The 24,315-nt window shown below is 44.8% G+C and overlaps 1 protein-coding gene across 1 annotated transcript; it reads left to right on the top strand.

Moving 5' to 3' along the window:
• The first annotated feature begins 4,929 nt into the window (after positions 1–4,929).
• Positions 4,930–22,326, top strand: Pgrmc2 (progesterone receptor membrane component 2). Its single transcript, XM_057757305.1, has 3 exons — positions 4,930–5,366; positions 18,502–18,657; positions 20,298–22,326. Exons 1-3 carry the CDS (start codon positions 4,967–4,969, stop codon positions 20,393–20,395), a joined length of 654 nt encoding a protein of 217 aa, XP_057613288.1. The 5' UTR covers positions 4,930–4,966; the 3' UTR covers positions 20,396–22,326.
• The last annotated feature ends 1,989 nt before the right edge of the window (positions 22,327–24,315 follow it).

A 24,315-nucleotide genomic window follows, 5' to 3' on the forward strand; every position in this document is an offset into this window, starting at 1 on the left:
AATAATATTTATTAAGTATCATGGTAGAAATTTGTGAGAGTTGGATGCTGCCAACCACTAATATGTGTTACATGTCATATATACTAATGCCTTAGATTGCTTTATCAATGCTCTATCCAGCAAAGTTAATAACACAACCTCAAGGACCTGTGAGTCGAAACACAGCAATGTATTTCTCATCCATATGATGCCATGTGTTAGCTAGCAGATCTCTTCTGCTTCATCCAGATTCTAGGGCTCTGAATGATGAAATTAGCCATCATTTGAAACATCACTGGAGACTGTCAAACCCCTCCTCACTGGTACCTGTTTTCTCATTTTAAAATTTGGCTAGACCTATAACTGCTTTCACCAACGGAAATGTGTTGTTTCCAACTGCAGATTTAGAAAGACCTAGAAGTTTTGTCCTTTTGCTTTCCAAGTCCTGAGTCAGCAGGCTACCCTTCTGGAGAAGCCATGTGAAGAGAGCTCTGGAGACAACAGGAGAGAAAAATCAGCCACAAAGCAGGATGAGACTCCCAATCACTTCTGCCTGGAACCTCATGAGAAACCTCAAAGCAGAATTAGACAATTGCCCCATGAGCTTTCAACCCACAAAACCATGAGAGAAAACAAAAGCTGCCCTGTTTAACATTACTAAGTGGTAAACACAGGACAATAGGTAACAAAAACATTTTGTCATCCTCTAGCAAGACAGAGACCGGGCAAGGTACACAGGTATTCTAAGCTTTGCTTTGGAAGTGACACAAATAAATTTGGGGGGTAGGGGTGAACACAGTATGTGCACCTCCTGGGGAGAAGTTAGAGTGTCAGAGGTACACCTCCAAGAGATAACTGGTAAGTCAGGAAGTACAAGCAGTGCTATGGGGGGCCAGCCATGATAAGTTAAGAATGGACAGGTCACCCAAAGAAGTTCTTTATTTTCAACCATTTAGATAAATTTAATAAGAGGTCTGAGTCTCAGTAGTTTACCCTGAAGCAATACCTGATAGCAGGAAAAAAAACACAAACTGAGATTACCCAACCACTGCCCAGGAGCAGACTATTCAAAGGAATGCCTAACATTCCAACCACTGTAGATAGAATCACCTGCCAGCGCACCTCACCAGGGCACCCCTACACAAATGTCAGCCAATCCCGGGTCCTGAACCTCAGAGACCCCTCACCCCCACCTTTACTACTATAAAAACCAAATTCTAATTGAGCTCGGGGCTCTCCGGTTATTCCAATACATTGGACATGCGGAGAGACCAAGTTTGCAAACTTGATTAAATAAAGGCTCTTTGCTTTTTCATATGGGACTTGGTTTCCTTGTTGGCTTTTGCGGGGACTTTGCAGATTTGGGCATAACACGCTAAGGAACCAAAGTTAGAGTTTGAGTAGAGCCAATGGTGGTGGCCTGAGCCTTTATTTCCAGAGGCAGGAGGATCTCTTTGAGTTCAAGGCCAGCCTGGTCTACAGTTCCAGGAAGCTACACAAAGAAACCCTGTCTTGAAATTAAAGAAAAAAAAAAGAGTAGACAATGTTGAAGACAGGAGTTTGTAAATGACCTCTAAACAAGGTAAGGGAAGGAAAGGGGGAGGAGAAAGAATCAGAAAAAGACTATCAAGAATGCACAAGGAGGAATCTTGGAATTCAACCGGATGCCCCTCCACCCATACCTCCTGCTGAGCACGAGCCCACCAACTCCCAACTCTCCCCTCCTTGTGGTCCCATGCCAGCAGGAAACAGCCAGACAGGAACCGGCATCCATATATCCAAAGAACGTGTAATGTTCAGGTGGAAGTTTCATCCCAAGCCCCCTCCCCTGGAGTTGCCTCCATCCAGACTCTGACTCTAAGAAAGCCTGCGAAAGGATGACCCCTCCACAGGATATTTAAACTGCCCCCCAGAGAACAAACACATAGTTTTCCATTCTTCCTTTCTCATCTTCTCTAGGGACTGGAAAGCCATCCGGGAGTATTTGTATTCATTAAACCTGGGCTTTTTCTAATTTTGTTTGATTTGGTCTGATTTGGATGAGGCTTATTGGGATGCAAAAACTTTTCAATAACCTGATACAAATCTAAAAATCCCAGCAGTAGGGAGGATGGGACAGGAAAATCAAGAGTTGGAGGCCAATCTTAGGTACATACATAATGAGTTTGAGCGCATAGTGAGATCTTGCCTCAAAACAACACACATCAGTCAAGAATAAAAAGCCAAAATGGGCAGTATAGGAAAGAGATTCAGATACATTCAAAGAAAGAAATCAGTCACAAGCGTCAGACAGAGGGAGAGAAAAGAAAAGTAACATTCAAGGACACTCAATGAAAAAGCAGTGTGAGCTGAGTTGGAGTGGGTAATGAACACAGCAACTGTGGACCATGGAACAAACTAGTATAGGGGGAAAAAATAGATCATCTTAAGAGAGGACATATCACAGATATCTAGAAAAAGAGGAGGCCTCTTAGGGATATGTGGAAATTTCTGAATGCAGTTTTTCTGAATTGCTGATTTCTCAATCCAGGCCCAAGACTGATGTCTGATCAAAGGAAATTAACATACACCACGATGAGTCCCTTCACGTTGCAATGAAGTTAGGAAATCACAAGTGGAAAATTACTGCAGTATTCAAAGCAGGAATATCAAACTGGAAGAGATTACTATGACAGGGCAAAAAAGGAAGATTTCTTTTAGACCAGTTGAGGCTTACCTTAAGGGTACCCTCCAGTGGGGTGGGGTTTTGGATGTGAACTCAAAACATTTATTTTAGAAAGGGCATAAAACTTTCTGCTTCACTAGACAATATTAGCTACTTAACAACCCCCACTCATGTATAGGGTAACAGAATACAATGCTTTCAATTCCTCTCTTCTAAACCAATTAAGCAAAACTAAACATCCCATAGTCAGCCCCAAAGTTAAGCCTGGACACCTGACAGTCAGCACCAACCTTCTAGGGAGCAAGTATGCGGCAGAGGAAGTGTTTTCCATGTCACAATGCCTGGCTGGGGTGACGGACTGTGTTCCATGTCCAGTACAGCCTTTCATAAGATCGCCCCAAAGCCACGGAAGGAAAAGCAATCGCACTGTCAAGTTAATGCTTTAGAGGTAGTTAGTGACCCAGTTCTGAATGGAAGATATGAGTGGCCTCCTACAAGCCTCTGGGGTCCTTTCTTCTTACTGTCGTTTCAACTGTGCAGACACAAACCAGTGTCTTTCCATCTATAGCTTTCTATCACCGACCTATATTTTCTGTTACCAAGTCCCCACAGCAACTGCGACTTCTAACCCCTAACCTTACGGTGACTACTGAGATTTGCTAGTGACAAAGTGACTTTAATCCTGTTCTCTCAGTGTAAAGATTATATGGTCACTTATTTTCAATCAAATAGCTCTGACTCCAAAAAAAAAAAAAAAAGTTCTCAGACAGGGACTGGCAAACAATGGCTTAAAGGCTGTTTTGTACCTACTCAGGGGCTGAAACTGACTTTAATGCTATGAAGTGATTTAAAAATCAAAAAGATGGGCAGGGGAAATGTAGCTCGGTTGGCTACAAGTGCTTGTTGGCGTGCAGGACGTAGATCAGGAGTTCGTGGTCACCCTCATCTACGTATCAAGTATGAGACCCTGTCTCACAAAAACAAGGGATGCATTTCATGGCAAGGAAATTAAAATTAATGGTCTCTAAGTAGAGTTTTAATCGGTACACGCCACACTCATTCACTTAAGCTTTAACTATGACTTGAGAAGTTGGGACAGAGGCCTTAAGGTCCATAGCACCCAAATATATAATTCATTACAGAAAGCTGTTCTCAACCCCCACACTGACGCCACCATTAGACTCTTAGGTACAGCTTCAGTAGCATAATTGATTTCCCATTCCCACCCCTTTCTCCAAGTGCTAAATCCTCTCGAGGGAAGTTTCGATCACCAGTATCGTTAATGGGTAGTGCCGTCCTACCCTTTTATCTTAAGACAATCACCTAAAAACTAACCGCAGCCTAAAAAGCCCGTTCCTACGTTTCTAGACTACCGCTCACGTTAAAGGCAGAGTCGGCAGCTAGCTTGGGGTTGGGGAGCTCAGCCCTAAGCTCCCACAGCTCGTCTATACCTGTCCCCCACCCCCTCGTTGGCTCAAAGTTACAGGGAACCAGCCATTCCCTGGATCCACCTTCCTTCCTCACAAGGCAGGGCGGTAGAAGCCTGTCAAACAAGTTGGGAGAGCGAGCGGGCGTGGCTGAGAGCGGGCGGCATCCACGCTGGAAGCCAGGGCTCCCGCGGGCCCCACAGCAGAGAGAGGGAGCGGCGAGCGGCCTTAACCGCGCACTCCCACTGCGGAGGAGGAGGAGGAGGCAGGGCGCGGGCGAGCTCGCGTCGAGCTCCGGTTAGGGGCACCGCCCAAGGACAGCGTGGGCCCGGATTCGGAGCCGAGGCATCGGGTGCAACGCAGCCCGGCTTCACGCACGGTCCCGCAGCTCCCGCTCCGTCCCTGCCTCCGCTTGTGGCGTCATAGACGCGGCCGCGAGACGCTTTCGCGGGGCGCAGGCGCGCGGCAGCGACCGGGGGGGGGGGGGGGGGTGTTGCCGGTCAGAGTCCAGCGCGTGGCGCTCCGGGACCCGCGGACGCGCCCCACCGGCGCCCCGCCCAGACGCTCGAGGACGCACGCGCGCGGCCGGCTCCTCCTCCCCGCTTTAGCCTTAGCCCCGCCCCTCCCTTACACTCCGTGGGCCAAAGCGCGGAGAGCGTGAGAGCCGGGAAGGGTGGGGCGGGGTGGGCGGGGCATCGCCCGCGCGCGCCGCCAGCAAAAGCCGGAGCCGAGAGAACGAAGCCAGACAACGTTACCCCGCCAACAGCCAATAAGCAGCCGGCGCGGCCACGCCCCGTCCCCTCACGTGATTGGCTGCGCGCCGCCTGGTGGGCGGGCCCGGCCTCGGGCTTGGGGAGGGCAGGGGGCGGGAGGAGGAAGGCGCTGGCGGGCAGTGATGGCGGCGAGTGATGGGGACGTAAAGCTAGGCACCCTGGGGAGCAGCGGTGAGCACGGCGGTGACGGGAGTCCCGGCGGCGCGGGAGCGACGGCGGCGGGGAGCAGTTGGGCCGCGACGCTGCTGGCCACGGGCGGGGAGATGCTGCTGAACGTGGCTCTGGTGGCGCTGGTGCTGCTGGGGGCCTACCGGCTGTGGGTGCGCTGGGGGCGGCGGGGTCTGGGCGCGGGGCCCGGGGCGGGCGAAGAGAGCCCGGCCGCCACGCTACCACGCATGAAGAAACGGGACTTCAGCCTGGAGCAGCTGCGCCAGTACGACGGGGCGCGCACGCCGCGCATCCTGCTCGCGGTCAATGGGAAAGTCTTCGACGTGACCAAAGGCAGCAAGTTCTACGGCCCCGGTGAGGAATGAGGGGTGTCGGGGGGCCCGGGACACCCTACCCCCGCCGCGGCCACGCATCTGGACAACCGCCCCGTGCCTCCCTCCAGCTGCGGGCGTCGGGGCCACAAACCCGCTCTCGGCGTCCCTTCCCTTCCCACCCCGTGTCTCCTCGCAGCCTTTCCTGGGGCTGAAATTCTCAAAATTCTTTGACTCTGTCACATTGGTCCTCAACCTTTCTCCTGAGCTTTCCGATTTCTGGGCTTTGTGAGGGCAAAAGGGCGAAGTGGCGACCCAAAGTTTTCGGCCCCGTGTAAGTTACAGCTTTTTACTCTGAATTGCCTGACACTTAGCTATTCTTTCCTTCTCTGGACTAGTCTGCATAAAGCCAGGGTTAGGGACACGTAGTTTCAAGTTCCAACCCTCCCGATTCTGGAGCTCGGTATAGGAACTACCTCGGACTCATTTTCTTTCTTTTTCTAAAAAGCCAGTTAGGGCTCCAAAATGCTTTCCAAGATTAACACTGTATGTGAGGTGAGGACGAACCATAAAGTAGATCTTAATAAATAAGACTGGCAACGATATTGGCCCTGAGTGTCTGGGGTGGAGCTCATCTGCCTAGCAGGCGTGTCTCTGTCTTGTCTTTCTCTCTCTCTCTCTCTCTCTCTCTCTCTCTCTCTCTCTCTCTCTCTCTCTCTCTCTCTCTCTCTCTGTAGTAAGATAAGTGTTCAAATACCCGCTGATAATGAATTATTGTATTTTCCTTTAGCAGAACTGAGAGGGTGGCCTGGAAGAGTCAAAAACTTTTGACCGCCCCCCTGCCATGCACTGGTTCTCCAAATTAGAGGGTTGTTTTTTTTTTTTTTAACAACTTTTGTTTTCAGAAAACTATGTGTAAGGTATTTGCTGTAGAAGCCCTTTTACAGTGTAGTGGTAATCTGTTTCAGATTACACAAATAAGTGTCAGAGTCGGGGAATCTGTTGGTAGTCCATAAAATTGAGCAGCATTGTGTGTCCTGGTTATGCAGTGATTCATATTAAGCTTTAAAGAGGGGCGGGAGCAGGGGGAGAGAGCAGCTACAGCAAGAATAAGCGAGAACCAAAAGTGACCCGTCACCGGAAGGACTACATCCAGGTTTTAAACAAGTTTTCCTTTTAATTTTGTTAGTGCACGTGATTTATTGACACTGAATATGCTTCTGATTTCAGCTTAGCTGGATGCTATTTTAGAAATGTTTGGGTTTGTTGATTGGATTAGAGGTAAGAAACTGGAGTGCTTGGTGTTGGCTCTGTTTATTTCTTAGCGTGTATTTCATTACATATCTGTATATGTATAGATATTCTGGATGTATAAACAAATACCACATGCCTCCTTCCATGCTTCCATCAACGTCAGTGGTTAATACTTTTTTTGTTTAAGAGCATGTTGAACAAGAGATTAGGACAGAAGTGTACTATTTACATAGACCAAGTCAAATAAACTTTTTAAAGTCAAGAATTTACACAGATTTTGTACCTAGTTACAGCCTTTCCCCCAGTTGCATTAAAAAGTGTGTTCAGTGGTTAAAGATTGTCTGGAGTATTTGTTAAAAGAACCATTATTAGTCCTCACACATTAGGAAAGAGACCATTTGGGCAGCCTCCAGTTGCAAATGTGTGGCAGAAGTTAGAAACTAAGGGTTGTGTAGGTTGGGGCTCTGGCTTGAGCACTGAAGGCATTCTTCAGATGCTAGTGAAGAACCGCCCTGGTGTGGTAGTACAGGCATTTAACCCTGCACCCTAGAGTCAGAGGCAGGTGACTCTGTGAGTTCCAGGCCAGTTGGGGTTGCGTAGAGAGACCCTGTCCAAGACAAGAAGAATAGAGAACGTCTTTGTTCTGATGCACAACTATTTTATTATAGGTATCAACATACAACCTAATAGGAATGTCTGAAAGATTCTGTTATTGAGAAGAGCTTAAATGTAGCCAGAGCATCTTGGGAGCTTTCAATCTGTTGGGGTTTTTGTGGGGGGTGGGGGAATAGACAAGAGTTTGAAATATTTTCCAGGAGTCTAGATGCTGTTTTCATTTTATTCTTGAATAAGCAAGGTAATTTTGTAGAGTTATAGTTCAGCACACAGTTCTCCTTATCTAAGAATCTTAGTGATTGGAACAGCTCAGCCTAAAGTTGGAAAGCTTATTTTCTGTGCCCTAACTGCTATCAGTTCCCATTTTGCGGTGGTACCTTTAGGATACACGATTGTTAGTTGAGGTTTTGCTCCGCAGTGCTGGACACATTCTCTTCTAGCTGTGCATCTTTAGAGTTTCACTTCTTAAAAATGAGATGAAATGGCAATACTTCAGACGTAGTTCTCTGCCAGCTACTTACTAGAATGTGTTGACTTTGTTGTCCGTATTGTTTTTAGTAATAGGCAGAAAGTGTGGTCATGTAGCAAACTGCATTTCCTGGATTGGATCTACCATTTGTCATTCTTGCAGTCTTTGGTGAATTGTGGAGTATCTGTCTTAGTGATGAGTCTGAAGTTTAAGTAGGCTGAGCACTCTAGGAACGTTTGACCGTGAGGTTTTTGTGCACTGGTATACAGCTTCAGGGATAAACTTAGAGAATCCTATTACTGGTTTTTCTTTATACCTTTTTCTGGTTCCTTCCCATACAGGTTTTGAACTTCAAACATACTTTTCATTTTCATGGCTTTATGTTCTAGCAGCCCAGTATGTAGCCCAAGCCACAAATGGCTACTTAGAATTAATATTCTTTAAAATGAGTTTTTTGGTAACAAGCAGACATATTCCTCAGCCACATGGCTAGCACACTAAGCACTGTACTTCATAGAGTGCCACACTCCTGCTTTCCCAGGAGTTCCTAGTGCCCAGCATTGATTCTGGAAGCCAGTGAACAGAATTTCAGGCTCCATTTCCTGAGCATGTTTCATTTTTTTTCTTTTAATGGCTCTACAAGATGTTTGTATTCTTGTTTTACATTTGTGAAAACTAGAACTTGGAGATTTTGCCCCAAAGCGCCTATGCGCTAAGTAGCCATACTGAAATCAAACCCACGTCCAGCTGGCTCCACAGCTCACACGCACCACTCACCCTTCTTGTTGGCACATTATCCGTGATGTCTGTGCTGACATCCAGGATAGGATTTGACTATGTTAACAGTATACTGTTAGATGATTATATTGCAGCAGAGAAATTTGTACACTTTATTTTTTTGGAATGGCAAAAAAGCATATAGTTGGGCTATTTGGTGTTTTACTCGTTTGTCAATATATGCCAAAGCTATAACAAGCTTACCTTTTCAATTCTACTGAAAAGGAACAGGCCACTTAAGCAGCCCCTTGGAGCTACTTAATAGGAGGTTAAGGAAAGGAGCCCATGAACTAACCCTTCCCCCTTTTATCTTGTCTTCAATATGTTGCTTTTTATTTAACGTTTTAGTTTAGAAAACTGTGGTTTAAGCAAGAGTTGCAACATAAAGGCCAAGCCCAGCCTGGCCTACTGCTGCATGGATCTCCCATGTTGTCACAATCCTGCTGTCATCACAGTTTCTTGCTTTGAAGCCAACTAGGTTTGCTATTTGGGCTAGTTACCACATGCATCGTGTTAGCTACCAGTTAGATAAAGGGGACCAGCTCACATTTCTGAAGTAGCTAAGAGTGGTGGTATACACTTGGAAATGCCAACATTCTTGAGGCAGAGGCAGGAAGATGGCCTTTAGTTAGAGAGTAGGTAACCAGGATACATAGTTGAGCTCCAGGATGGCTATACTGTGAGTTCCTATCTTGAAAAGAGCAAAGTTCAGAAAAGTTTTATATTGTGCTTCATATTTATTTATATCATTTCTATAGTATCGGTTACCTCTTATGAATTCTGTATCGTTGCATTGCTTTTAATGTTTTAGGGAATTGTATTAAATACTACAGCAAATTAAAATAACAAAATTGAGATCAGAGAATGCCTATTAAGTTTAGAAGGAACAGAACTAGTTGCATGTACTTAGCTGGTCAGATGCTTTTCGAGGCCCTTATACCTCTGGCATACATCACTATGTAACTCTTGGTACCTGTATCTTTTCTCAAGATCTTTACTATAAGACTTCATCTCTATTTTTAAATACTAAGAAGCAGCACCTTAGCTTTCATTACAGTAAGACTTTAAATAAGACAATTTCAGAATTGGAATTGGTCTTTGGCACAAACCAGTCCGTATCTGTGGACTTGGCATCACTTGAGGACACATCACTTGAGGACAGGCAGTAAGTGTACAAATACATCTCAGCATGTTATTATACTCTGTTTTTTTTAATGCTATGAGTGAAATTAGGGTTGTGATCAAGGGGCTTATTTGGGTATTTAGAAGTACCTTATTTCTGTTAGATGGTTACAGAGTGTGGGGGGTTGGCCTCTAAGCCGTGAAGGGACCGACTGACAGAGCTTGGGTGTGAGAGTGTTCTGAAAAGGGTTATTAGCTTGCTGTGCCATGGGGTGACACGTGGAAGCCGGCTAATCACACCTTTGTCTGTCATCTCTATTGATCGTTCAGGTTTGGTATCAACCTGTGGTAACTTGTAGTTAACTCAAGTTTTACTACTCCAGCCCTTGAAGTCAACTTGTACTATTTTGTTCTTAAAATATATGTATGTATGTGTGGTAATTAGGACAGGAGGTGGTAGAACACACATTTAATCCCAGCACTCAGAGGTAGAGGCAGGCAGACTGGCAGATCTCTGAGTTCAAGGCTAGCCTGTCTATAGAACAAGTTCCAGGACCGCCAGGGCTACATAGAAACCCTGTCTTAAAAAACCAAGCGTGTGTGTGTGTGTGTGTAGCTAGATTTTGAACTCTCATCAGCATTTTATGATCTCCTAGCCCAATCCCGTTCCATTTTTGTGAGTGCTGTTATGTTTTTGGTTCCACCATCGTACCTGGCACACCTTTGTGACTAGCAGTGCTCTGAATACAGTTCAGTTGAGAAGAACTCTACTGGGGGTCTCCACTCCCCTCTACTGGGGGTCTCCGCTCCCCTCTACTGGAGGTCTTCTCTGGTTTCCCTTCCCCTCTCTCTTCTCTGCTGGCATGGACGAATCTGTTCCACTCTCCTGGTGATTTTGTTCAGATACGGTTTAGATGTTGACTGGCCTTTGGAACAGCTGTGTAAATTAGGTTTTCTTCTTGTTGTGTCTCTTGAAGATACCTTACTGCCACTTGACAGGTTTTTCTCCCTGTTACTGCTTAGATGAACCTGGGCCTCAAACATTTAGGCATTTAGGGCAGACACAGTACTTCTCACTTGTGTCCACAGCCCTGGAAGGTTTCTTCTTTGTAGGAGATGTGGAAATGTGTGTCTGTGTGTATGCGTGTGCACATCACATTTATGTAAGTCCTATGGAATCCAGCAAAAGGAGTCAGATCCCCCAGAGCTGCCCAGTGTGGTGCTAAGTGGAATTCAGGTCTTTACAATGTGGTTGCCTTTTTGAAAATTTACTATTTCCTCTGCCTCCCCGACTGTTGGGATAAAGGCGTGCGCCACCACCACCTAACTGAAAATTTACTACTTCTTAGCTAGGTGTGGTGGTGCACACCTTTAATCCCAGCACCCAGAAACGCAGAGGCAGGTGGAACTCTGAGTTTGAGGCCAACCTGAACTACAAACTGAGTTCCAGGACAGCTAGAGCTGCTACACAGAGAAACCCTGTCTGGGGGCGAGGGTGGGGGACGGACTTACTATTTCTTACACCTCAATTTTCTTGGAGTTCTGTCTTCAATTTACTAAAAGGCCTGTAGTTCTTTTCACTGGTAGGAAAACGGCCTGTGCTTATCTGTCCTTGTTCAGGAGTAATGATACGAGGTCAGCATATGAAATCGTATGCTGGATTCTTGTTAAGCCTTCACTGGAATAGTGTGTGCACTGCCTTCTGGTTGTTAAGGAGAAGTTTGCTTTGACAGTGCTCTCCCCCATTCTGTTGTGGTTGACATGTTTATCTCCAGTCCTGTTCTGTTGTGTATATGTCTGCACACTGCGTGTGGAAGGCAAAGGTGAACAGCAGTGTCTTCTTTAGCCTCTCTCCACCTTAGTTTTCGAGACAAGGTCTCACTGATTTTGTAGCTCACCAGTTTAGCTAGGCTGCCAGCAAGCTCTAGGGATCTATGTCCTTGCCAGACTTAAGTTATAGGCACACACCTAGCCTTCTGTACGAGATTCACACTCGGGTCCTCACACTTGTGCAGCAAGCAGTTCACTGGCTAAAACTGGTACATGCTGGATTCTGCTAAAAGTCCACGAAAGCTGTCATCTCTCCATTTTAGAGCATGTGAACCCTCATTCTCTCTTACATCCCCCTGGAAGAGAAGTAGATGTGTATGCATATTAACTTCCCACCTGTTCTTCATGACTGTCTTCTTTATGCTCTGTGTCTTAGTTTCTTTTGGTTTTTTTTGAGACAGGGTTTCTCTTGAAGCCTGTCCTGAAACTAGCTCTTATAGACCACGCTGGCCTCAAACTCAGAGATCTGCCCGCCTCTGCCTCCCCAGTGCTGGGATTAGAGGTGTGTGCCACCACTGCCTGACTAAGTTTCTGATAACCTTAAGCAACTTGAGCCTTCCTTTGCCCATCTTGGTTTGTTCTTGGGGCACGCGTGTGTCTGCTCGCCTGGTGGTGCTTGTTTCAAGTAGTTGTCGTTCTTGCTGCACTGTCTTTCTGTCAGTCACTGCATTCTTTGTTTCTTGTCCGTATTCTGGGGTTTCCATGCTGTCAGTTGTGGGTGTGCTTTGAAGTAGATCCCAAAATAAGGTCTTGTATGTAAGGTTTTTTCTTTTATGATAAAATTTTCAAAGATAATACATGGACTGAAAACCCAAGGACTTGGGAAAAGGAAGAATCTTCCCGAGAGCCCTTCTGCGGTGCCTCTCTGCGGTGGAAATGGATCAGGGTGGGTGTCGCAGGGCTGTGCTGTGTAGGTCAAAGCATCTGAACCAGAGTCCTATTTCCCCACACTTAATTATAGCATACTGTACATCCCTCGAACAGTATCACAGTCCTGAGATCCTTTCGTATCACTCACATCATGTAGAAGCTATCTCATTAACCCTGTGTGTGAGCATGTGAGTTTTCCCGGCTCTTAGTGATGGTGCTGAGAGACACAGCCTTGTGCTGATGTTGTAGATGTCGATAAAACGCTGCATCCTAGAAGCAGAATCACCAGGGCTGACGGTGTGGCTTTGCTTGGTGTGGGGACTTCATTTGGAGTTGCCTGCCATCCAGAGAACTTACCTGTGTGTACTTCATAAAGATGCCTCTACTTCTCATCCTTGCCAAAAACGTGATGCTTTAAACTGCTTGCTCTTTGTGAGTCTGAGGTTGAAACAGCTTCCAGTCATTTCTCTTATTTTGAATGAGCATGTGTGAGTGGGGGGGAAGGGAGGGAGAGAATACAAGTGTAGGTGTGCATGCATATGGAGGCCAGAGGCCAACCTTGAATGTCATTCCTCAGTTGCTATCTGCCTGTCTGCCTTCCTTTTATCAGGCAGGACCTGTCTCCAGTATAGAACTCCGTGAGTAGAGGAGCCTTGCTGGCTAGTGGAACCCAGGGGATTAACCTGTCTCCACCTCCCGCATGCTGGGATTGCAAACATTCCACCACACTCGGCTTTATAATTTCCAATGTCCATTCCAGGGATTGAATTTGGGCTTTTTTTTTTTTTTTTTTTTTTTTTGTAGAGAATGTGTGTGCAAGTACACACAAGCAGGCACACCATGGTGCACATGTAGAGCCCACAGAACAACTTGCTGGGGTGATTACTTTCTTCCATGCGGTGCCCAGTTTGTTGAATTCAGGCCATGAGGCTTGGCAACAAGTGAGTTCCTGCTGAGCCATCTTGCTTGCAGAGCAAGCACTATCTCCCTAGCCCAAAATTTCGCATCTTTAAAGAAAATCTGAGTCAGTTTGTTTCCTTTTCTACATAACGTTTGTTTTATAGTCTTGGCCACATTTTTTTCAAGTGATAGTCATCATTTCAGCCTTTGCTGCAAATCTTTTCCACTTAATGTATAGCTAGGGTTTGGTTTTTGGCTTGGTTTTATTTGTCTGTTTTTAATTTTTAAACTTATGTGTATGGTATTTAGCTGCATGGTTGCACTGTGTATATGCTGGGTGCCTTGTGAAAGACAGAAGAAGGGATCAGATCTCCTGAAACTGGAGTTACAGACAGTTGTGAGCTGCTGTGTGGGTGCTGGAAATAGAACCCATGCCCTCTGGATCAGTATAACTGCTGAACCATCTCTCCAACCCTAATTGTTTTGATATTTTATTATATGTATGTATGATGTGTGTTCGTGAATTACGGTGCTCAGTGTATGTATGGAGGTTTCTGGGTCAATTTTCAGGAATCCATTCTCCTCCTGTCATGGGATCTGGGTATTAGAATTTAGGTCATCAGTGAGCTTTGTGCATGTTTATGTCTGCTGTGTTCCTCGTCAGTCCTGCATAGTATTTTTACCTTTGCATGTGTATGCATGTGTGTGTGTGAGAGAGAGAGAGTCAGACAGACAGACAGACAGACACTAGGGATTCCCCCTCCCTCCCTTGACAAGCACTCTACCACTTAGCTTCATCATCTATCCCTGTACAGTGTTTTAAACCACAAATTCGTGGGTTTATGTACTTAGATTTATCTTTTATGTCTAAGTTATGTCTCATACTTATGCCTTCCTTTCCCTTCCTTTTGTCCTCATTTTACTTTGGTGTGTGTGTGTGTGTGTGTGTGTGTGTGTGTATGTGTGTGTTTTAATCTGTATTCACCATGTAAGACATGCACAGGCTCTTTGTCTTTCTTATTTTAACATGATGACTCCTCAGTTTGCCCTTTTTCTGTAGACTATGCATGTTTCTGTGTGCTCAAGCCTCTGGTTGGACATTCAGAGACAAGGTGGGATTTTCAGTCACATGAAACATCTAATTTGGTCTCAACTTTAACCCGGTGGAATACTTGTTCTGTGTTGGGTTTGAAGCATCAGTGTGTTACTTGGTGGGTGACCCCTCCAGCATACAGTGTCTTCCCCCATCCCCACCCCCGAGACAGGGTTTCTCTTTCTAGCCCTGGCAGTCCTGGAACTCGCTTTGTAAACTAGACTGGCCTAGAATTTACAGAGATCCGCCTGCCTCTGCCTCCCAAGTGCTGGGATTAAAGACATGCGCCACCACCGCCCGGCCATGACTTGTCTTCTTGACAGAAACATTGTTCAGCTGTGCTGTACTGACTCTGAGAGTCCTGGAGCTCCCAGATCAGAGTGGAAAGTGTCTCTATGCATGCACAGCAGAGTAGAGTGGAAAGTGTCTCTATGCATGCACAGCAGAGTAGAGTGGAAAGTGTCTCTATGCATGTACAGCGGCTTTATAGATATGTTTCAAGCCACGGAAATAACTTATGGAATATTTCTCCTTTATCATCCTACAGTCAAATTATGTCATAGATTTTACTTACCACATTTTCTGTTTATTATTTTATATTGTTGTTTCATATGAGCGTGGCGTATGCATGTGGTTTGTCACACATTCTACACAATTGCATCAAAAATAAGCAGCTTTAGGGTTTAGTAACTAATAAGCTGGTTGACTTTTGTTTCAGATTTTTTCTTGTTTTGTTTGTCTCACTATATAGCCTAGGCAGACCTCAAATTCACAATCCTCCTGCCTTTACTGCCAGAATGCTGAGATTATAAGTGTGCTGACTACACCCAGCCAAGTTTATTGATTGTAACTTTAAAAAAATCCTAATCACAACCAGATATGGTGGTGCATGGTTTTTCCGTTCTGGAGGTAGGGGCAGACGGATTTCAAGAGTTTGAGGCCACACAGTGCTGCATAATGAGGCCTTGTCTTTAAAAAAACAAGAGAGAGAAAATAGTCAAAAATGTATCTAGTCACTTAACCTGTGGAGTATCATGCCTTAGCCACGCCTCCTGTGAACATACTCATATCACTACAGTTGAACACACTCATCTTACATAAAAGCCATTTGACACTGCAGTGTTTGGTTGTAAATTATTGAATTCTCCATCCCATGGCTGCTTGGGATCTGCACTGAGTGTTCTACCTGTTGCTAGTCCAAGGAGCGGTCAAAATTCCAAGTATATTCAGCATCATAAAGGCAAAGAATGTTAGGTTAGCTAGGTACTTGGTTGGGGATCGTTGTAATGATATCTAAAGAAGTCTTGACACTCAGTAAACAGCATTTGCTTTTTTGGTAAACTGTACCACAGAGGCTAACACTAGATCAGATTTGCTTTTCTTGGGTAGCTCCCATTTCTGTTGTTTTGTTTTGTGAGCAGCCATGTGTACTTAGCAAAATACTATTGCTGATGTCTTTATTTGTTGTGGAAGCTATCTCAAGGGGGAAGGGATAGCTGCTTGTGTTAGGAATGTAGGAAGGTATCTTTTTGTCCGCCATCAAAGCCTCCTTGAGGAGCTGCCCAATTCTAGCCCTAATTCTGTAAGTGGCCTTACAGCGTGGAGCAGAGAGCTTGTGAGCCAAGGCCTCTGCAGCAGGAGATGCTTCCACAGAAGTCTGTTTGTAAAGGGAACACTTAACGTAGTTTAGGGAGGACAGGGATATATTACTCATTGTTTTCCTTTAACGAGTTGACAGAAGCCCAGTTTTATATACAATTTACTTAGCAACGAAAAGATTAGCAAAATTGACCCTTCCTTAGGAAAGCTGACAGAAATGTACTTGAGCCCACTGGTGTGTGGACTGATGTACTCAAAGTCTAGGTGTTTTCTGTGGCGTGCTTACTTGTTTTAGTGGTGATGAGGGCTGCAGTGTCGTTGTGTTTGCTGTTTGTATAGGCACTGATCATCTTTCCCACCTTTGCGCTGCTCAGATAGGCTTCCTGGTCACACTCCGGGCAAAGGAGTGCAAGGTGAACTCTACAGAGAGTGAGGCAGCAGCAGTGAGTGGAGGCGCACTTGCACGGAGTGCCCTCTCCCTCAGTGTTCTCGCACAAATGCTCAGAGCTTGTGGGGCCTCGGCTTTCCGGAGACGCAGTGTTTGGAGTGGTGAGGAAAGGGGGGCTAGTGCCCTCCTTCTGCCAGTAACTCTGGGCAAGCCACTGAATTCTGTGTTCTCATTTTTTAATCTGCCCAGTGGAGGAAAAAAGCAAAATCTATTCCTTCTTCATGAAATCCTGAAAGACAAAAGTGTGAAGTTACTGGGAAACCCTTTAAATTAGAGATTGTCATTTCCTCCTCAAGGTTGATGCTCTCCTGTTGTTTTTATTATTCCTTCTTTGATTCAATTGCCACTGTTTTAAGCTGATAGGCTTTGGTCATCTTTGTTTCCAAGAACCAAAAGGCCACCTTCACTGGTGTTCTTTGTCTGCCTACAGGTCTCCTTGAGTGTCAGTTGAGAGCATGACAAAGTTTGAAAATCATGAATGTTGACCAACAGTAGTGTCTGTTTTCTTATAGAAGACACATTTAAGGGAGCAAAATAATGTTTTATTATTGAGAGAGAATAATTAAATCATGGGTACATTCATTCAGTAAGAAAAGTTTATTCATTTAGTTATAATTTGTGGTAATATCTCTAAGTGACATGGAGAATGCTTAGTAACTAAAGAAGCTAGGCGCTGCACACCTGACACCTGTGGCCACGCCTAAACTAGCTGCTTAAAAACTCCAGAGAAAGCCGTTCTCACTCCGTGTGATGGACCTTTCCAAGAGTGAACTCCTACCCAGTCATGTTTCCAATGAAGTACAGTCAGCAATTCAAATTCCTTCTCATAGTGAAGTGTTCTGTGTAGGTGATACTTCATTTCCTGTCTCAAAAGGCGCAAGTACTTTCTGATGCTTAGGAGTTCCCTAAATGCTTTCAGATGAGAGCAGGTACCATCATCTTTCACCTAGAAACCAAGGCATTTTTACTCTTGTTTTCTTAGTTGGGCAATAATTTATTCTAATAAGTCCCTTTATTAATTAATAGTTTCCACGGACCTGGGAGGTGGCTTAGTGGATAAAAGCCCTTGCCTGGCCTGAGTTTGGGTCCCTGAGACCCAAGTCTTTGGACTATATTTACACTGTGGTATATCTTTTACACACAAACATGTATGCATATACACAGAATACGTTTTTGTGTTTTGTTTTATGTTGGTTTTTGTTTTGTTTTTCTAAGAGTCAATCTTAAGCCAGTAACTGGCTGCTTGTGAGGGTGAAGCTTCTAACTGTGTTTTAAAACTGTTTCCATTTCCTCAGAATGACTTCTGCCATCTGTGAAGGAAGCTCAGAAACTCAAAAGAAATTGTCATTTGTAAAATCATATTTTGGAAATCTTATTGTTTAAATATTTTTGAAACATTTTAAACAAAGATCTCTTTGGCAGTATGAGATGCAAACAATTCAATCTTAAACGATTTCTGTTATAAGGGTGGAGAGGTGACTCTGGCAGTTAGGTACTTGGTAGATGTCTATGACACACTAACTTTAGCTCTTCCACATCTACATTAAATGCAAGGTCCAGCTATGCATGCCTGTAAGCCCATGTTGGGGAGGTGTAGGAGATTCCTGGAACCGTCTGACCAGCCCATAGAGCCAAATCAGTGAGCTCCAGGTTCAGTGAGACAGGTTCAGTGAGGCTGTCTCATGAAATAAGGCAGAGAGATTAAGCTAGACACCTGACATCGATGCACACATGAACACCAACATAGTTTTTAACTTCATTTTTTGTTTTGAGAATTTCATACAGGAACATGATGTGTTTGGTCACACCCCATTGCCTCCCTTCCAACTCCTTCCCTATCCCACAACTTTTTGATCCCAATTTAGTGCGCTTTTTAAATACCCATTGCGTCCATGTAGCACTGTCAGTGAGGGCATGGGTGTGGGGCCACCCTACTGGAGCATGAGGAACCTCATGGGCTGCATCCCACTGATCCCTCCTCTCCTAGTGAACAAGTTTCCGGATGTCTGACATGAATTTATTGTTAGTAAAAAAAGCTTTACTTAGGTACAAGGGAAATTTCCAACAAATCTGATTATCTCTCCAGTGTCTCCATATTTCAGAATTAAGGCTGTGCATTTGGTGCACATCATGGAGAGGACCCCGATGTTTAGCACACCTTAAGATGGCATTAGACTCTGAGCTGTCTCTTTCTTTTTCAGCGGGCCCATATGGGATCTTTGCTGGCAGGGACGCCTCCAGGGGGCTGGCGACATTCTGCCTGGATAAGGATGCACTTAGAGATGAGTACGATGACCTCTCAGATTTGAACGCAGTGCAAATGGAGAGTGTTCGAGAATGGGAAATGCAGTTTAAAGGTATCGTCGTTTGGAAAACTGAACATACGCTATTGTACATACTTTATAGACACCTAGTTTCGCTTCCATCATTATTAGGATGTATTTTAATTAATAAGACTGTTACATGTGACAATTAGGTTGAAAGTCCACATTTGAAAATATATTTAGGACCAGGTATGGCACGTGCCTATGAGGCCAACAGCCTCAAACTGTGATGCTTTCACTAGTCTTCTAAGACTTGTTATTAGGGAATAGTTCTGTGTTGCTGAATATAGGCTTGTATTTAAAACAAGCTCAAGGGTTAGAGCGTAGCAATGTAGTAGATTGCATGACCTTGTGCCTTAAGAACTACCACAGCCAGGAACAACAGCAAATGAGTAAGTGATATCAACACTAATGATAATGTATTGCAACATGAGTTAAGCTAATTAATTTAAGCTAATTTAATTCAAACTAAACTCTTAATGTTTAGTAAAGAAGGAATACTATATCATTACAGTAGCAGTTTCTACCTCCTGTGTGATGAGCTTGAGCCATCTGTCTCTTGATGAGTCTTTGGAGCAGCTCATTGGGCTTCTTGGCACCTGTCTTGGTTCTTCTGTGTGCAGAGCCCACTGCTCACCCTTTCCACGGCTAATTCACTTGGTTTAATTCACTCAGCCAAGGTTTTCCTTTCAGACAGAAAAAAACATGTTTTACCTGCATACAAGGTTCTAAATTAAACACTTGGCACATGAAGTAAGCAAAGTAACAGATCTAAGGGAAGAGCTTGGTATGGAAAGCATGAAGATGTGGTAGGGGCCTTGCAGGGCCTGCAGAGAGCCTCATCCCTACTGCTTTGTCGTTGCATTTTTCTCTCCAGAATATTCCTCCTATCTGTTTACCCTCTGGTTCTCCACCTCATAAGCTCTGCGGCTACCACCACCCCATCTTCATTCAGCCCAAGAAAGTCTCCTTCTGCACGGTTAATATTCCAAAATATTAGCCATGGAGTTTTGTAATCCACTGTTTGAATGACTAAGAAATTTCCAATTATGTATGTGCATACATTTGTTTGTGTAGCATAGATTGACCTCAGACTCAGCAGGCCAAGTCCTGGAACTGTGTTTATGAACTACTATATCTGATTATAATATTTTAGCTGTGATATTTTAAGTTATTAAGTAAGAGTTAAAAGAATTAGATGCAGAAGCAGGCAGATCTCTGTGAGTTCGAGGCCAGCCTGGTCTACAGAGTGAGTTCCAGGATAGCCAAAGTTACACAGAGGAACCTATCTCGAAACAAAAACAAAACAGCAAAAAGTTCAGAGCACTGGACTGATAGAACTCAGTGGTAGAGCACTTGTATAAAGCCAACAAAAACAAACAGCCACATTCCAAGGCTTCATGTTAGCAAAGCCATGCTGGACAGCTCCGAGATGGTCCGTGCACGATAAACTTAAAACTGCTGCTAAGACCCACTAACACTGAACTCCGCTTCAAAGAGCAGTCCTAAACCTTGTCAGTTCCTGTGACCTTCTGTTCAGGCCTTACATGCATATAAATGAAGCATTGGGGGAATTTAGCTGCTGTATGTCTTAAGAGGCAAGTGCCTTGTTGAAGTAGTGAGTCATGAAACGAATTTAACCATTACTGACTTTCTTTTGGTGTATCTTTCAGAAAAATATGATTATGTAGGCAGACTCCTAAAGCCAGGGGAAGAACCGTCAGAGTACACAGACGAGGAGGACACCAAGGATCACAGTAAACAGGACTGAACTTTGTGAACAACCAAAGCCAGGGGCATTCAGAACTACAGCCCTTCTTTCAGAGGACATCCAGTCTTGGGGGGCGCACCTGCTGTGAGAAACACTTGGCCTGAGTGTACCCCATAACGAGCTTCACTGTGGGGATCTGAATAGGAGCATTGCTTGTGCTACAGATGGATTGGGTGCAGTTGTTTGTGATGTCTGGTGGGCTTCGTCATCCTGACGAGGAGACAGGGCCCTCTGCAAGAAAGTCACCAGGTTATTTCACCCCTCCCCTCCTCTCTCTTTTCTCTTCCTTCCCTTTCCCTCTTCCTTTTTCCCCTTCCTCTCTCTGCCTTCCTGTCCCCTACCCCTTTTAAAACAAAACAAAAAAGTATCAAAGACAACCAGATAGGTATTTGCTACTCAAGTGTATAGATCACTTAAAACAGCAAGGGATCCTGTTTCACAGGCTGTTTTATTTGTGTTAAGGGAAGAGCCTTGGGCAGGGGAGTGGCGGTTGCACATTCATTTAAGAAGTTCAGGCTACTGAAACATTAAAAGTGATTTCCCGAACTTTTTTTTTTCTGGACATTGTCAGGGAAGAGGGAAAAACTTCCTTCTAAGAAAGGTTTGGAAATTAGAGGGATTTCCAGTGGATTGAAGTAAGCAGTTCCCTAGCTAAGATAATTTGAGACCAGTTTTATTTTCTTCCCTTCCTTCTGCTAGGTCAAATCAATATTAATTGTGCCTTATTTCACTTCCATAAACTTGAATTATTTTTAGGAAAAGCCCCTCTGAATTGAGAAGTCACTACAAGCAGCATTGAGACTGAGGTTGCTGTCATTCTGTGTGTGGGATGTGAGAGGGACACTCGGTGTTGACTGCCGTGTGTATACACACATATAGCATTGTGATGGCCAAATGCGTCCCCTGTGCTCTTTGTTTTTCTTCAGGAAAAAGTGAAAAATCAACAACTCTTCCCCAGCAGCTCCCTAAATTTAGGAGTCTGCTCCTCACATGTCACTGGTGTGGGTGCATGGGCCGTGGTGTGAATGTCCGTGTGGGTGAGTCTGGATGTGTGAGAGCACCTTGGAAGGGGCTCTCTGCGGATCTGTAAACACGAGTACCGTTTTAATAAAGCATGTACAGTAAACCAGACGAGCTCGAGTCGGGAGCCAGTGTGTCATATACTAATAAGACTGCGTTTGATTCAGGATGAGGAAAACTATTGGAAATGAAAATCGGGCACTGGTTAGCCAAGTGCTACATATACCACGTTCAGTGTAACTTTGAGGCAATGCCACCTTGGTGGAACAGTCCCGCTGTGGGATCGTTCAGGTAAGAGGTGATGTATTGCAGTGCACACATTTGTACTTGGGCTTTGCTGTCGCTGGTTATGCCGGCAGCACTGACATAAAAACAGTATTACGGATAGCTACCAAATCCCTCCATTATGAGTTGGAAAAGTTTTACTTCAGAGCCTACTTAGGTCAGATTTTGGCTTCATGCTGGATTCTTGGTCAGGGACAAGTTGCTCCTACACAGAAAAGCCCAAAATGGGGGTCGTGAAAGACTTGTGCTTGCTGAGTGTGATGCATGCAGAAATCATCAAGATGACGTAAGCAGAAGGGTGCAGCATGCTACGCTCCTGTCAGTCCTGGAGCATTCTCTAGAAAGTGTGGTTGTCACCTAATCCTGGCTGAAGAGCTCATGCGTTGACTGAAGAGTTGATAATTTGTTTCTTTTTTATGTAAAATGTTTTCTAGAAACAAATTGTTAAAGTATATACCTTCTGATGTAATAAACTGCTATATCTGACCCATTGGACCTGAAGGTTGAAAATCTGCATCTGTGAGCAGCCCCAGGTATTCATGCAGTAAAAACAATGCATTTTGTTTTTTAAAAGGAAGTGGTTTTGTGTTTTGGACTTGAAAATAAAGTGTGTTCTATAGATAATTTCTTACCTCCAGTCAAATGTCTCATTGTCAGTGTGGTGCAGCAGTCTTGGAGGGGTCTGTGAACTGGCATGTTTTCCCAAATTGCCTACTTCTTAGGGGTCTAAAAAAAGCATTCATTTTCTTTTCCTTCAATGTTAGAATTCAGACCTAAGGCTTCCCACATTGCTCAGCTGTTTCGCTACATCCCCAGCTCCAGAGTCCACTCTTCCTACCTGCTGAGCCTAAATCCGTTTGTAATGATTCCAGCAGTCATCCTTAGGAGTGGGCATGCCTGAGAAACACCGCATTCATCTTCTGAGCTTGTGTCGTCCATATCCACCGTACAATAAAAAGAGCTTATAATTTGGTCTCATTCCCTCATGTTGTTTTAAATACTTTTATGTATATGAGTGTTTTGTCTGCATTTATCTCTGCACCATATGCCTGCAGTGCCCCTCAGAGGTCAGAAGAGGGCGTCAGACCCCATGCTACTGGGGTTACATGGTTGTAAGACATGTGGGTGCTGGAATTGAACTCCTGTGCTGTGGAAGGGCACAAGGGCTCTTGGCCACTGAACCGTCTCCAGCCCTCTATGCTTGGTTTTGTATTATTCAGTTTCTTCTTTAGAGTTCTGAGTTAAAGTCAGTTTCTTGTCAATTTAAACCATGATTTTAGAAACCTAACATTACCTAGATTTTTGTCTCGCAGCATCCCTGGATGTAAGTACCCTTGGAGTAGAAGCTGTGAGGTGCCCTGCAGGGGATAGACCCATTCAGGTGAAGTTTCCCAGGCCTTGATTGGTGCCGTTTTCCTAATTCTCGCCGTCTTCCATAGAGCCATAGACTTGGTCATTCAACTCTTCCCACAGGCTTCAAGGCTCAAGTCAGAATGTTGAACTGGCACTTGAGAAATTTGTCCTAGAAAGCAGAGCTGCCTTGAAACCAGTCTCATCTGTGCATCCTGCTTACCTCTGTTATGACGAAGTGTGACAGCTTGCTAGGCATCTGTGCCAGTGAGGTGCTGACAGTGGGGCCTGGCAGCTCTGGGTGGCCAGAATAGACTGGCAGCCCTCTACTTGGGAATATATACATTTCTCTGTTGAAAGAGTCGAGTACTGTGCTGCTGAGATAAGAGTAATAATAGTTCTGAGCTTCTAAGGTGGAGTGTTCCACCAAATAATACTAATCAGACCATGACCTATTTGGCTCTGGGGAAAAGGTCAGTGATGACCAGCCACTGTTAGTCTTTATACAGAAAACATAATCTCCAGCCAATGTCAGGAAGGCCACCTCTTCACAGCTGAGATACTGAGGAATGTGGGGCTAGACAGCTCTCCATCTACTCTGCCCCCATCCGAGGGCCACGTGTGGTGCTGTGAGCACAGGCTGGACCTGCAGAGCTATCATTTGTGCACAGGGCCCAGCCGACCCCTCAGAACTTTGCAGTCCGCAGCCTGATGACTATCTGCATGTACCTTTATTGTGCTCTTATCCATTCCCAAGTGAGAACAACTGCAGACTGCTCTGCATATTAGTGGGTCCGAATTTGGTTAAAAGAATGAAACTTAGAAGACAAATTCAAAGTGTGCTTTTGCTGGTTATAGAAATATGAATTGACCAAGAGTTGTAATTCAGCAGTTAACTGTAAAACCCTTTTCTTGCCAACATCCTCCATTGTGTTTGGAATTCTAGGGCACCCTCTTAATCCAAGACTGGAGATTCCCTAAACATCTCTGCCTAATTTCCTGGAGCTTCATATGTTGGTTGACAGGTGGGCCCTACACACCTGCTACTCACTGTTGGACAACTGTGGCCCGCTCCCAGCTTGTCTTCTTACTCGGTCTCCTTTATTGCCACTCTTTCCTCCATACCTGTTGGCGGTCTAACTAGATGTGACATGCTGTGTCCCTGCATAAAGGCCTTCATTGGCGCCTCGAGAATCAGAGCTTAGGCCCGCCATGCCTACCTCACCAATTTCATTAACCGCCACATGCAGCTACTTCCAACTTAA

Source organism: Chionomys nivalis, chromosome 24, assembly GCF_950005125.1.
Source record: "Chionomys nivalis chromosome 24, mChiNiv1.1, whole genome shotgun sequence".
In the NCBI taxonomy this organism is placed as follows: domain Eukaryota; kingdom Metazoa; phylum Chordata; class Mammalia; order Rodentia; family Cricetidae; genus Chionomys; species Chionomys nivalis.